Here is a 15,107-nt window from a genome sequence, read left to right on the forward strand (position 1 = left end):
TTTTAGACTTGACCCTTCATCATATGTCAAAATTTCTTATATGAAACAGAGGATGCATGCTGGAATCCTTACAAAATAGTTGTTTATTTTAATATGTTCGATCAAAAGTAAATTATTTTTCTTTTAAAAATTTATTTATTTATACAGTTAAAATTTAATGTGGCTAATGAAATAATCATATAGTGATATATAGCATGTTATGTATATCTCATGTGTATCTTATGTTGAAGTATAAAAATTAGTTAATAATAAAAGCAAATAAAATTTTTAACAGCATAATTAATTTATTTTTAATTTAATGTATAACGATTAATTAAATTAATTTTTAAATAAATAAATTTTTAATATAAAAAATTCATAATACTAATAGGAAGTAATTAATTTATTTATTTATTAAAGATTTTTACTAAATTAACTGAGAAAAAAATGGTTCAGTTTTCATTTCCCAAAGCATCACCATTCATTATGATCACATCTCAAGCATCATTTTCATCAAACATCAATCGTTTTCAGAAATAAGAAAAAACTTGAGCCAGATATTTTTCTCCTCCTTGTCCCCAAGCAAGCATATGAAAGAAAGAAGAAAAATCTAGTTGTGTTTCACGATGGTCACGCCCCTCAAAAAGAAAACTTGCAGTGGCACTGTCACTGCCACTGGTGCTACCAGTTTGCAGAAAAATCGAGGATGAATCAGAAATGAGAGGCTCAAGTAGCCAAGATGGAACAATTTCCAAAGGGGACCAAAGTACCAAAGTACTAAGTATTATCATCATATAGTAGAATGTAGATAAGCAGGTAAAAAAGAACAAATACTAAATATATATATGTCTGTGTGTGAAGTACAGCTACCTCCCAATATGTATTTAGTGAATGCGTGTCAGTTCTCATGATTGGGCTTGCAGGGCCTCTGCCTTAACCTTTAGCATTTCACTGCCAAAAACCCCTTTAACCTTTTAATTGTCATTGTCCGCAGCTGGGTGGTGCGTCTACCAATGCCACAAGTCAACTCCTTTATTTATGTTAGAGTTAAACTTTGCCAATTACCATTGCCACTATCATCGGTCACTACTACATTATTCCTTGTTATTACTGTAAATAGACCGGTGAAAAGATTGGGTTTCTTGTTTCAGCTTTTAAAGGTGAATTCCATATCTAGAAGGATTTGTATAAAATTATTCGGAATGATGGATTGAAAATATAATTATTAGGTAGTAATTATATTATATTGGAATTAAAAAGAAGGTTAATATATGTTATAATTTTTTATATTTTTTATAAATTTAGATTTTAGTTTTTATATTTTTATTTTGAGAATTTTAATTTTTTTATTTTTTTAGATTTTAAAATTTAGATCTATCATAAATGTTGAATTTTTTTTTTGTCAAATTTATTGGTGTAATATTTTGAAATAAAAAAACTATATATTAATTTGGTAGTCATGTACCTAAAAAATAATGTTGTAATGAACTTGAATTTAACAAAATAGTTTAAACAATATTAACAATTAAGTTTAAAATTTTAAAATAAAGAGACTAAATTCCTAAAAATAAAAGTACATGAACTAAATTCTAAATTTATGAAAAGTATAAGGGCTTATGACATAGTTTAACTGTTGAAAATAATACTATTGCATAGAACATGAATAAAAATGAAGTAAACACTACATCGTGGAAGAACCACTATCTTAGAAGCAAATTCATCCTGATTGGTATAATCAAGTAACGGACGTTGCCCCCAAGATTAATATAGTACTTTTATATTTGTACCCCAAATAGAGAAGGTGGAACAACAATTGGAATTACTCTTCTCAAAAGAATCGAAAAATAAATTGAAAGAAAATCGGGTAAACCACAATAAGTTCAATTCCCATTAAAAATTGGATGGGTCATAAATGATCTCGCTTAAAACTCAATCTCCTAAATAGAATATCACACTAATGTAATTTAGTAAAATATCGAAATTTTAGAGAGCAAGAACGGGAGGAATGAGAGAACTATCTTTTCTATGTTTTGAAAAATGAGAGAATTGACCCCCCGCCCCCACCCATTTATACAGTTTTTGGAAGGGTAAAGTAAAAAAAAAAAAGCAACGGCAAAAAGGCAAAACAACAAGTGACAGTTTTCTAAAACTAGTGCAAGAGTCAAAAATCAGAAGTTTTATCTAAAAATAAACATGTGCAGTATGTATTTATGCGCTAACAAAAATCAAGTCAAATCATACGATGACAACACATGTTAAGCCTTTAGCTCTAATTACTCAATAAAGAAAAAGACAAGCCTTTAGCTCTGATTACTCAATAAAGAAAAAGACAAGTCTATATAGAAACCCTCTTAGAAGCTCATGTCTAATCAATGTGGGATTGCCCTTTTCTTTTGCATTACCGATATTAACTTGCAAAGAATTAATACCATGGACATATTTGATTAACAAAATATAATTACATCATAATCCTCATATAATTGGGATACTCCATTTACACACAATTCAATATGACTGACCAATTAAATAGTTACTCAAATATGTCATCTTTATGTAATTGGGATACTCCATTTACACACAATTCAATGGGATTTACCAATTAAAATAATCACTCAAATATGTCATCCTTATATAATTATAAACAATTACATCTATATCCAATTAATAGGTGACTTTTGAAATACTATCTAAAAAATATTTAAATCGTCATTTGAAATGACAATTTGATGTCAGATTATATTATTTTTAGTAATTAAATTTTTATTTTATATTATTTTAATAAAAATATATCGTAGTATCAACTTCAGGGCATCTAATTAGATTATATTCTTAAGTGCTTATTTTGAGTCATTGGCTTTCTATGGATAATTTTAATGTATGAATGGTTTATAATAGATGCACTTTCTTTTCTTTAAAATTTTCACGTAAAAAAACAGATTTTTTTTGAGATTTTTTTAATAAAACAAAATAAATATCATTATCTTCGTAGGAGGGAAAAATGATTTAAAATGGATGATCATTCGTAAGAAAGAGGAATTATTTTTTGTAAAATTTTGGAAGAACATGTGCCCAATTGAATAATATTTTGTATGCATATTTCAAGTCTAGACATATATTATATTCATATATTAAGGTAGACCAAACATCCAGTAAAATCCGTTACCACTTCTTTGGATTTGTTTCAAAATTGATACAATCCAACTCAAACAGACATATTTTCAATGCTTTTAACTTACTTTATTATTATTATTTTGTGGCCATTTAATGATGACACATGTATGATATGCTTAAAATTGGTTTTATGTAGTATTCAAAATTGATAAACCAAGTTTGGTTTATGTCATTACTTTTCAAACACAACAATAAATAATTTGAATTTTAAAGTATATTTGTTTTTTCTTTCTTTAGTAATGATGCAAATTTTGGTTGATGGATGAATTGGTCAATTCACTGTGTTTAGAACAGGACAAAGAGTCAAATGATATGGGTAACTTTAATATGGAGAAAAATGGGTTTTCTCATGAAGAAGAAGATGGGAGAAAGACGGAGAGGAAATAGCCTCGGGAGAAAGAGCTAAGAAGTGGGTGGTTATAAGGTGAATTGATATAATAGGGTTGATATTAGAACTTATTATGGCTCGGCTTAGCTCCAACGTCCGTTCAAAAAGTGAGAGAGTTTGGGTAAAAGTATAGGTTCGAAAAATAGATTTGGGCAAAAAAATTTTTGTCTTGAACCCGGCCCAGATTTGCGAAAAAAAAAATCTCTATTGCTTTTTGTTGTTGTCACTATTTATGCTGTTATTTTGTCACTGCTTTGGTGTCGTTTTGCTATTATATTGCTACTATTTTGTTGTTATTTTTTGGATATCATATAACTCTTATTTTATTGTTAATTTTGCTACTATTTTAAAGGTATTTGCTTGCTAAGTTGCACCTATCTTAGTGTTATTTACATATAAATAATTTTTTAAATTTATTTTCAATTTGTTAGGAAACATTTATTTTAATGTTTTTAGTGTATTTGATGTGTTATATTTTTTAAATTTGTTTTAATAAAAAAATAATATTGAAGGGCCGGGCTTGGGAAAAATTTTAGGCCCATTTTTCGGGCCGAACCAAGCTAGGGCCTGAAAAACGGGCCTAAAATTCTATTAAGGCTTGGGTTGAACTCGGTCCAACCCATGATCACCTCTAGTTAATATTATATACAGCACTTGTCCCGTCAAAAGGAAAATTAGAAAGTGGGATTTTTTGAGATAAGAAGTGTGGGCAAGGTGATTGTGTTGTCAAACAAGTTTTTTTTTTAAAGAAATTTATGCATATTTCTTTTTGTGAAAAGAAGGCGTTAACTCTTAGGGTGTGTTTGATTGGTGAAAACGTGAAGGGATGGGAGAAGGGAGTGAAAAACTGGAAAGAAAATAAATTTTGAGCGTAATTGGTTCGGAAGTGTAATACCTTAAAAATTTCTATAGTAAGATATTATCCTTGATATAGAAAAATAAGGAAATAAGTGATAAAAAGGGAAGTTTTGAGTTATGAAAACATTGGGAAGTAAATTATGATATCTTGATTCAGGAAAGGACTAAATTGTAAAAGTGTGAAAAGTTTTGTTGCACAAGAGTAAATATTCAAAACTTGAGGAGTTAAAGTGTAAATATGAAAAAGTTTAATGATCAATAGTGCAAATATTTCAAGGGTGGAATGATCTAGAAACCAAGGAAAATGGATGAATTAGGACCAAATTGGATAGGTGAAGAATTATGAGAGACTAAATTGTAATTTTACCAAATTAAATGATGACTCAAGGATGGAATTTTAAAAGCTAATTAAGGACAATATGGTCAATTAGAAGGAGAGAGAAATCTAGAGATAATGATGATGTTGGAGATATTTTAGATAAATTAAATAAATAAATATTAGTTTATTAATACTTTAAATTGATTTTTAAATGATATTTTATTATTATTTTATTATTTTATTTAATATATATATATGTAAGGCAAGAAAGAGGAAGATGACCACCTTTCTTATGCAACTAATGTGAGAAGAAGAAGAAGAAAAGAAGAAGTTTTCCTTTCCTTACAATTTGGTTCTTCCACCAAAAATTCACCATTTTACTTAGAAATCAAAAGAATTTCCATAGCATCAAGAGAGAAAGATAATAAGGAGACTATGGGGAGCTAGAATATCAAGTTGAATTCAAGAAATAGAAGCTGGAGGAGAGAGAAAAATCAAGTTAAAGGTTGAAATCAATAAGAAAAGGTAAGAACATCAAGATTTCAATATATTTTTAAGTTTGATATTATTAAAAAGCATGGAATTGATACTAATGTAGAGTTTTCTTATATATGGACCTATGTTCTTGACATGTTGGTGAAGAGAAAATAAGAGAAAGTGATGAGAAATAGTGTAGAGAAAGAAAATAAGGGTGTTATAAACATGGTAAATAAACATCTTGCACTAAAACAGTTTTGGACAGCAGCAGTAGGCTAACTTTGAAAAATCACCATAAATTGTGAAAATCGAATTAGAGGATGAAAAAATGGAATTAAAGCTTATTGAGTCTAGTTTCTTATAGAAGAAACAGTGTAAGAAATGGAATGATTTCGGGTTCCCCTATTCTAACTTTGGAAAATCATAAAAAATTGGAGAAAAATAATTAAGGACTTAAATTTATATGTTTAAAATCTTTAATGAGTCTATTTTCAAGAGAAATAAGAAGTAACATCATCTGAGTCTCGTACGAGGAGATAATTAATTCTTAGCGAAGAAGGGTCAGAATTGTTAGACAACAGAACAAGGGTAAATTTAAAGAATAAAATCTACTTATTAGCTAAACCAAAAATTCTGAAAATTTTATGGTAATATGTGAGTCTAGTTTCAGGAAAAATTAATGGATCTTAATTTGCAGTTCTGTATCTTAAGATAAAAATAATTTAGTAACTATAACATGGATGGACAACTTTGAGTATACGTATAAGTAAATAGTGAAATTATAGATAATGTTACTTATAAGCATATTATATACATTAAGGATGTGCAATGGAGAGGAGGAGGAAGAAAATATATATGAATATTCAGCTAGTATGGTTAATTTGCATGTTTTAGACTCAGGGACTAAATTGAATAAAAGAAAAATTGTAGGGGCACTTTTATAAAAGGTCAAGCTGTTATATGTTACCTGGATGAAATATAGCAACTACAAATGTACAGTAAGTTGTCCGATGAAGTACGTTTTTTTTTAAACAAGCGACCTGTATATGATTTGACAGAAAACTTTAAAAATGTCAAAAATGATCAAATTAAAGGAAATGAATTGTTTTATTGATTAAATTAATAAATTGAATGAAATTATTAATTTGGATCAAGATTGGGTGAAAATTGGGGAAAATGAAAATTTTACCAAAATGCCCCTGAATCTTGGTATCTCTACAATTTAGCCAGGAAAGTTCGTGTAACTTGAATTATATTCTTAAATGCTTTAAATGTATGTTATTGATGTGAATATGATTTAAATATTCCTAGAATGAAAATTGATGAAACATTGATATATTTGATAAAAAGGGGAAGAAGTCCCGATTGAATGAAAGGAAAATTCGATGGATATCTAAAAAAGGAATTAACGGTAAAAAGGATCTAGCCCGGGCGGTTGATCCTATCCTGATATAGCCCTCCCAAAGAGTATGTGTAAAATGAATTTAGCCCGGACGAGTAATCCGAATTAGGGTCTGAATTTAGCCTGGACTGGTAATTCAGATCCAAGCTCATTAGAGTAATTGTCATTGCAGGGGATTTAGCTTGGACTGGTAATCCTAAAATACTCTATGAGTTTATATTACAGGGGATTTAGCCTGAACTAGTAATCTCGCTGTAAGGATGAGGTTCGCGGGAGTGTGCTTTTTGAAATTAAATGTGTAAGACCATGGTTGAAAGATACCTAAGACCATGGTCGAAAGATACCATGGCAACATGACAGAAACTGAGTAAAACCATAGTTGAAAGACACTATGGCATCATGTCGAAGATAAATAAGATCGTGGATGAGAGATGCCAAGACATCTGTTGAACAACTAATGGTTATACAGATGGTTATATGAATGGTTATATGAATTGGTTATACAAAATGGTTGTGTGAAATGTTTACAAGAATTGGTCATATGAAAATATATGTACAAAATAGTTGTATGAAACAATTAAGAAGATAGATAAATGAAATAAATATAGGTACATGGAATTTAATTTATGTTAAGCTTAACATGAACAATTACCGAAATAAATATACATAAGATATATGGAAATGATGGTGTATGAAATTTTTATATAACGAAATGAATGATATATGCTTATGAAGAAATGGTAAGAGAATAATATGTTTCGTGACATGTACATATATGATTATCTTTGATATGTTAATAGAAGAAAATTATGTAAATTAAGAATCATTATTAAACTTAAGTGTGATATGTCGAGAAAATAGGTATATCAATGTTGAAATTATATGAAATATGTACAAGTATACTAACAATGTTGTTGTTTGATACTTAAACAAGTGCCAAGTTATTGATTGAACGGTAATATGTTTATTTATATGATGCATTGAATCAGTAAGTATTTAATTAAAATTTTTTGTTAAATGATATGTAAATTCTAATAATGCCCCGAAACCCTATTTCGGCAACGAATACGGGATAGGGGTGTTACAGGAAGAAAAGTGAGAAGAAAGAAAATAAGAGTGATAATTTTTCGTCTTAATACATAAAAAATCAATTCTTTCAAATTGGAACTATGAAAGGAAAGAAAATGAGAGACAAGTGTATGTTAGTTCAAATTAAATATTTTTCAATTGTTTTAATTTCTTTTCTTTTACTTTTCAACTCTACCAAATAACAGAGAGAAAGAAAATTGTATTTTTTTTCTATTTTTCCATCTATCCTACCAAGCACACTTATGAAAAGAAAATTTATATTTTTCATCCTTATAGTTTTCCAATCCTTCAATTTTCCATCTTTCTAATTTTCTTTCCTTTGTACCGAGCAAAACAATTTGATAAAAATTACCAATGACGATAATGATTGAACTCGAATTTCAAATTGAAAAAGTCTGACATTGAATTTTTAACTTATAAAGAACAAGGACTAAATCTCAAATTTTGTCAAAGTATAAGAAGTAACATCACATTTTAACCAATTCTAGAATTCCATTTTTTATTTTAAATCCGAAAATTTAAAGATGAAAATGAAAGGGGTGAAACTAATCCTGGGCCTAATGAGCCCATAAAGATTTATGGGCCTAAACGAAAAGAACCTCGTAATGTGAAAACACAACTTTAACAACAACCATTAATGAGATGTCACATGTAAGAATAATAAAATATAATCAATTTACACGTTGACTAATAAAGAAATGAGGAAAAAATAAAAAATCCTGATTTTTGTGATACACGTTGGCATTGTTTGTAAACGTGGCAAAGCGTAAACAAACGTTATTGTTATTATTTTATCATGATCGGTCTGCCTAAATTTTTATTTTATTTTTTGCTGATTCTGTTTATTATTTATATGTATTTCGAGCAGCCAGAAATGAACTGCAATTTAGTATTTACAATTGCAAACACAGTGTCCCAACAAAATTCGCTTTTGGGTTTGATAGATCGCTTCACTTGCTAATTTGGATGTTACTATTTTCTGAGTGTTAGGTAATTTTTCACTCAACCCTTCCTTTATTTATTTATTTTTGTTCCAGTTAAAGATCCGAGTAAATGCACCTGAAATTCATGCGGTTTCTCCTTCAATTCTTTTAAAATTCTGAATTATGGTTTTTTTTCTTGCATTTGATTTTATTTTGTAAAAATTTTCTGTTTCTTTCACTAATTATCTGTTGATGACGTTGAAGTAGAATGGTTGAGTTTGGGAAAAATTAACAGTATGATTAGCAGTGAAAGTTTTATGATCATTAGGTGGGTTGATCTGAAATTGAGTTAGAAGTGTTATATATCTTTCTTCTTTGTATTGATGGGTGATGTAAATTGGGGAAGAGGGTCTTCTTTTTTCTTTTTTCTTTTTTTGCAGTGTTTTCTATGTAATTTTTTTTTTGGGGGGGGCGGAGGTGATGGGGATTAATCTTTGAACACAATTGCAGGGAACTTGGTTTAAATGAATTATTTAGTCCAATGCTATGTTAGTTTAATTATATTGTCTTCCTTTCTTTTGGGGGTAGAGACTTTAGAGGTTGGGGGAATAGTTGAATCGAATTTCATAGACTTTGGCTTGGCTTTTAGGAGAAGAAAGAGGAGTAAAGGGTGTTTCCTTTTGATTTATGTTAAGTTTGTGCTAGCTGAAAGTCAAAGAATGGCCTGAAGATGCATTTGTTGGGTCTAATAATGAGCATTGCATCTTATAGTTTTACTTCGGTTCTTTCATCTGTAACATTTTCATTGATCAATGGAAGTCCAATGACATCAACATTGCAGCAAGCAGGCTAAAATTCATGGGGGCTGTTCTGAGCTTGGCTGCACCAAGGAGTTCGATAAATGACTGCAACGAGGTCTTACAAAGTGGAACGTGCAAGAAAAATAAGTCCTCATGCTTGAATGAAGATAACTCAAGATTGATTCCTTGTCTTCCTGATGAGCTGTCATTGCAGATCCTTGCTCGACTTCCTAGAATTCACTACTTCAATTTAAGGTTGGTGTCACAGAAGTGGAAGGCGACTGTTATGAGCCCTCAACTGTTTAATTTGAGAAAAGAACTTGGAAAGACAGAGGAGTGGTTATATGTGTTAACTAAACTTGACGAGGAAAAGCCTCTATGGTATGGTTTGGACCCTTTGTCAAGGAAATGGCAGAGGCTGCCATCAATTCCGAGTGCCGTTTTTGAAGGAGAATCCCGGAAGAGTTTATGGAACATGGTGGGACCTAGCATCAAAGTTGCTGAATTTATAAAAAGCTGGCTTGGGCAGAAGGATGGATCGTATCATGCACCATTTTGTGGTTGTGGCATTGGTACTGTCGATGGATGTCTTTATGTGCTAGGGGGATTCTCTAGAGTTTCTACCATGAAAAATGTCTGGCGGTACAATCCAATTCTAAATGCCTGGAGCGAAATGACTCCTATGTCAATAGGTAGGGCCTACTGTAAGACGAGCATTTTAAATGATAAGTTATACGTTGTAGGAGGAGTTAGTCAAGGCCGAGGTGGATTGACTCCTCTTCAGTCTGCTGAAGTTTTCGATCCCCACACCAGTACTTGGTCCCAAGTCCCAAGTATGCCATGCTCAAGAGCTCATGAGTTACCTAATGCCTTTTTGGCTGACGTGTTGAAGCCTATTGCCACTGGAATGACTTCATATATGGGTAGGTTATGTGTAGCTCAGAGTTTATATTCATGGCCCTTCATCGTTGATGCCGGGGGTGAGATTTATGATCCTGAAACAAATTCATGGGGTGATATGCCAAGTGGCATGGGAGAGGGCTGGCCTTCAAAGCAAGCAGGTACAAAGTTGAGTGTTGTGCTTGATGGTCAATTATATGCTTGTGATGCTTCCGGCTCATTGGATAGGGGTAAAATAAAGGTGTATGATCAAACCGATGATGCTTGGAAGGTTGTCATTGGAAATGTCCCTATTAATGATTTTTCTAATTCGGAATCTCCGTTTTTACTTGCTGGATTTCATGGAAGGCTTCATGTCATCACGAAAGATCCCAATCATGACATTGCCGTTCTCCAGGCTGAGCCACAGCATAAGTTCAGTCCTTTGCTGTCAAGCTCGACTTATTTTTCAGATAGTTCCTTAAACCGAGTTCCTGATTCACTTACCGAATCAGAAACAGTTAACTGGAAGGTTATTGCCGCCAGAGATTTCGGCTCTGCTGAACTTGTTAGTTGTCTGGTACTTGACATATAGGTGAATCAAGCACGATGTAGGATGCAATTTATGATATTTATTGCCTGGAATTTGTAGAAATGATGTTAGGGAATTCTAAAGAAGATAATATACCCTGTCCGGAAGTTCAGAATTGGGGATTGTCATTTGTCTGTGGTTCACCTTCGGTCATGTTACCGGATGTTAGTATCTAATGCAAGGATCCCAGCCGATTTCAATGTGTAGTAAATAGCATTGTAGTAAATTAAAGGAAATTCTATCGTCTTGATTATAATATGAGCATATAGAGCTTTTATAAGTATACAAGTTCATTATTAATTCATTTTCCACCTTTCATTATTATCTCAGTAATGCATGGTTGTGCCAAACTTCACAAAGAAATGAAAATCAAATGGAGATATATATACACACACATGAAACTAAGTTTATTGCTTGGCTGCTAATTTACTTCAAATTTGGTGTCTTTCTTCCTCTGTAGTTTATGGCTAGTGCAAATATTTAGATTCGGCTTTCCAAGAAATATAAGCACTTAGAATTGATATCACTCTTAATCGTACTTTTACAACCTTATTATCACTCTGCTTATATTCATTATTGAATATTTTTTACAAAATTTATTAATATAATAATTGATTGAGTCTTAGTTCGATTGGTATGAGTATTGTTGTCAATGCATGAGGATCTGGGTTCAAGTGCATTGAAGTACCTTATCTTTTTATTTATGGTTGAGAATGAACTATGAGTAGTTTTAAGCATTATGTTATATTCTCCATACATGAAATTGGACTACTTAAGAATGTTTTGAATATTTTCCGCCTCTTGACTTGGACATGAAATGATTTGAAACCTTAGACCAACTATTAATTATGAAAAGAATGAGCCATCTCTTTTAATATAACAACTAAATTAATAATTAATTAACTTAAAAATAAATCATTTATTAATTTTAATTTTTTTGCAGCTTGAAAACTCATACGTGACATTTAAAAATTCATCCCTCCTAAAAATTTCCAATTAACCACTAAAATTCAAAATAAATATTCAATTCAGTCCTTAATCTCAAAATAATGAAACTTTGTTTTGGCCCTCAAAAATTAAGATGAAATTTGATCACATTGCAATGGTGAGCCACCAGATAATATTTTGCATATGGTTCATGAAGATATGAGTAGGAAGGTGCATACCAGATTAATTTTAATCTAAAAATTAAATTAAAATTCAATTTATCACAAAAGATCCACATAATCACATTTTCTAAAAAACTCAAAGCCCAACTAATTAAGATGAGATCAGGAATAGACGTCGTCTATAGTTATTAGCAGGTTAGCTTTTTCATTAATTCTAATTCCAATTATATAGATGGATTATAATTCTATATATTTTATACTAAAGTATTTTTTTTATTTTAGCATATTATTTGTGACGAAAGATTAGCATTTTTTATTTTAATTTTTTATTTAAAAGATGGATTTTGTTAAAATTAAATTATATAAGTCCAAGTCATTCTAAAATAATCATTATGGAATAGTTGAAAATTTTCATATAATGGTTGCATAAATATAAATCTACTCAAAGGTCTTGAGAATGATGGTGTTGCCAAACCATCAACTATCCTGTTGTCTTCTCTAAAGATATGTGACATTTGAACCATCCAAGGACGTTAAAGTAGATCCTTAATTGCTCGTGTCACAACTGAATAATATTGCTCGTCTCCATTTACTTGGATCACTTGTATAACTTCAATAATATCCATCTCAAATATCACTTACTTTTGACCGAAATTCTCTGCTATTTAGACCCTTTCTAGTTGCACCCCATGAGTTCAGCCCTAATTACCGAACAACAATCAATATTTTTTGAGAAACCAGCAACCCAAAACTCATGATGATCACGTATTAGTCCACCACTTGAAGCATGCCCAGACCTCTGACAAACTGCATCATCAATATTTACTTTCTACCAATCATCTTCAGGTGGTATCCATCTTATGAGTATGCAAGATTTATCAATTGTGTGCCTCAAAGATCCTCCATCTCATGATTGGACTGAAGATAACTATCTCTTAGAAGCTTTTCTCCAAAAACGCTTTCGTTAAAATAACATCATCTTTAGTATCAAAATGCTGTCTAATCAGTTCAAAGTGATCTCCCTTGATTCTTCTTAATCTACGAAGTCATCACTCGGCACCATGGAAATCAGATGGCTGAAAGCTACTTGGATGGGTTCAAAGTGAGCCCATTATTCCTTTTACCATCAACTAAAGTTTTACCTTTGAATAATTACAGTACTAACAGTTCCATTCAAAGTTAATCGAAGTAATTCAACCCAACAAATCGAATTTTATTGCTTCAGATGGTTTCGGTTTATTGATTTTTAAAAAATATTTTTAAAAAATAGTTATTGGTACTAGTTTGTGTATAAAAATATTTTTTATATTATAAAAAAATTATAATTTAAATAAAAAGTAATGCTTGGTTCGGATAATAGTAATTTTTATTTTATTTTATAAATTAAAAATCAAATCAAACTGAATAAATTTAAATAATAATCACACAAATTTAAAAATAAACCCAACATTATAATTCAAATATATTTTCAATTTTCTTACTCAACTCAGCTCTAGGAGTAATATATCATAAATTAAGACTTTTATTTGTATGATAAGTGGTTTAATAATTAAGGGGAGGGGGAGGGGGAGGGCTTTGTGGCTAGGGACCATGATGGAGTTGTTTTGTGGGGTGGATGGCTAAGTCTCAAATGCATTAATTGGTTTAATATAAATTTTATAATTATCAATTATATGTACTGAACTCACCACAAAATTATTTTTTTAACAAAAATAGATATCCATAATTAAAAATTAAAGTAAATCACAAAAGAAAAATAAACAAAAATGGATGAGATCTAAAATTGATTCAAATGAATATGCTCGGCTAATTGAACTAAGGTGTAGTTTAAGAATGTTTGTTAAAAGTGATTTAAAAATAACATTTTTGGAGGGAAATTAAAAAAAAGTACTTTTTGGCCAATTTTTGATTTAAGGAGAAGCATTTTTTCTTTCAAAAAGCAGCTTGTTTAGAAATATTTTTGTTTCAAAAGTGTTTTTTTGTGTCTTAAAAGTATTTTTGAGAAGTATTCTTAAATAAGGTCTAAAGGCGATTATGTGAAGACACATTTTAGCAACTAAAATGTTTAGACTTATTTACTTTAGCAGTTGCCTTGTCTGCTAATTTTTTAAATGGAGATGATATTGTGGAAATTTGTATGGTTATAGGATATTCCCATGGTTAATTCTTCATTTGATCATTGTCTCCTATGTTAGTTTAATTTTTATTTTTGGTTTGCAATAGCTATGTTGGATATTATAGAACGGGATGATAGTGTGTATTTTGGAGTGCTAAAGGAAATTAGATCTACTTTCTTGCTGTTTAAAGATAAAAGAGAAAGCTTTAGAACTATACACACATTTAGTGGAGCATTACAATGATCGGATATTATGTTGCTATCATCTTGTATGGTATTAAGATGAATAGTTGGTTGCAATAGAATATTCTAAAAATATTGTAACATATTTTAGAGAAAAGATGGAGAGATGGGAAAGTAATAACTGAAATGAGCATGAATAGTTCAGTTACATTAGTGAGGATTTCAGTAACATCTTAAAGGATACAGCTTGTATATGGGCTAAAAGTAATAAGAATATTTACACTTAAGATCTGATAAGGTCTATATTCATCACTAATTTCTGTAAGAGGGTAAAGTTTTTACCCAATTTAAATGCATCCGACCAACCAATGGAAGGTGATATTGATTAGTTAAAATATTAGATGAACTACATTGTCAATATGCCATTCGGATCTATTATCCAAAATTATCAGAATTTCAATATACGGAATGAACTATCATGTTTTCTTACCCTGCTCTATTTTCGAAACTTGTAAGTTATCTATCATATATTTATTTTAAAGTTGGATAACTCATATGTTCTACTTCATTAATTTCATAAATTTTTTTGTTTACTTATTTGGCTGTGTCCAAATGGATAGGAAATCCATGAGTCCTGCGTTTCTACTGGCTGCGCCTTTATTTTGGAGACTTGTTGATAAGCTCCATTTTATTATAAATCTGGATCACATCATGAAGCGTGGAGAGATTAGGAGATCACGTCTTAACAGTTACCTATATAACTTGAGAAATAAATATTCATATAATTGGATGTTGATCCGGTGCTAAATTCTATATTCGAGC

At 30.5% G+C, this 15,107-nt stretch overlaps 1 protein-coding gene across 2 annotated transcripts; it reads left to right on the forward strand.

Annotated features, from left to right (window-relative positions):
- The first annotated feature begins 8,491 nt into the window (after positions 1 to 8,491).
- LOC107962472 (F-box/kelch-repeat protein At1g22040) lies at positions 8,492 to 11,160 on the forward strand. 2 transcript variants are annotated; one of them, XM_016898881.2, is made up of 2 exons: positions 8,492 to 8,673; positions 9,448 to 11,160. In XM_016898881.2, exon 2 carries the CDS (start codon positions 9,465 to 9,467, stop codon positions 10,878 to 10,880), a length of 1,416 nt encoding a protein of 471 aa, XP_016754370.1. In that variant the 5' UTR covers positions 8,492 to 8,673; positions 9,448 to 9,464; the 3' UTR covers positions 10,881 to 11,160. The 2 variants fall into 2 exon arrangements, with proteins under 2 accessions (XP_016754370.1, XP_016754371.1); XM_016898882.2 differs by having other exon boundaries at positions 8,515 to 8,673; positions 9,455 to 11,160.
- The last annotated feature ends 3,947 nt before the right edge of the window (positions 11,161 to 15,107 follow it).

This window comes from Gossypium hirsutum, chromosome A06 (genome assembly GCF_007990345.1).
Source record: "Gossypium hirsutum isolate 1008001.06 chromosome A06, Gossypium_hirsutum_v2.1, whole genome shotgun sequence".
Taxonomy (NCBI): domain Eukaryota; kingdom Viridiplantae; phylum Streptophyta; class Magnoliopsida; order Malvales; family Malvaceae; genus Gossypium; species Gossypium hirsutum.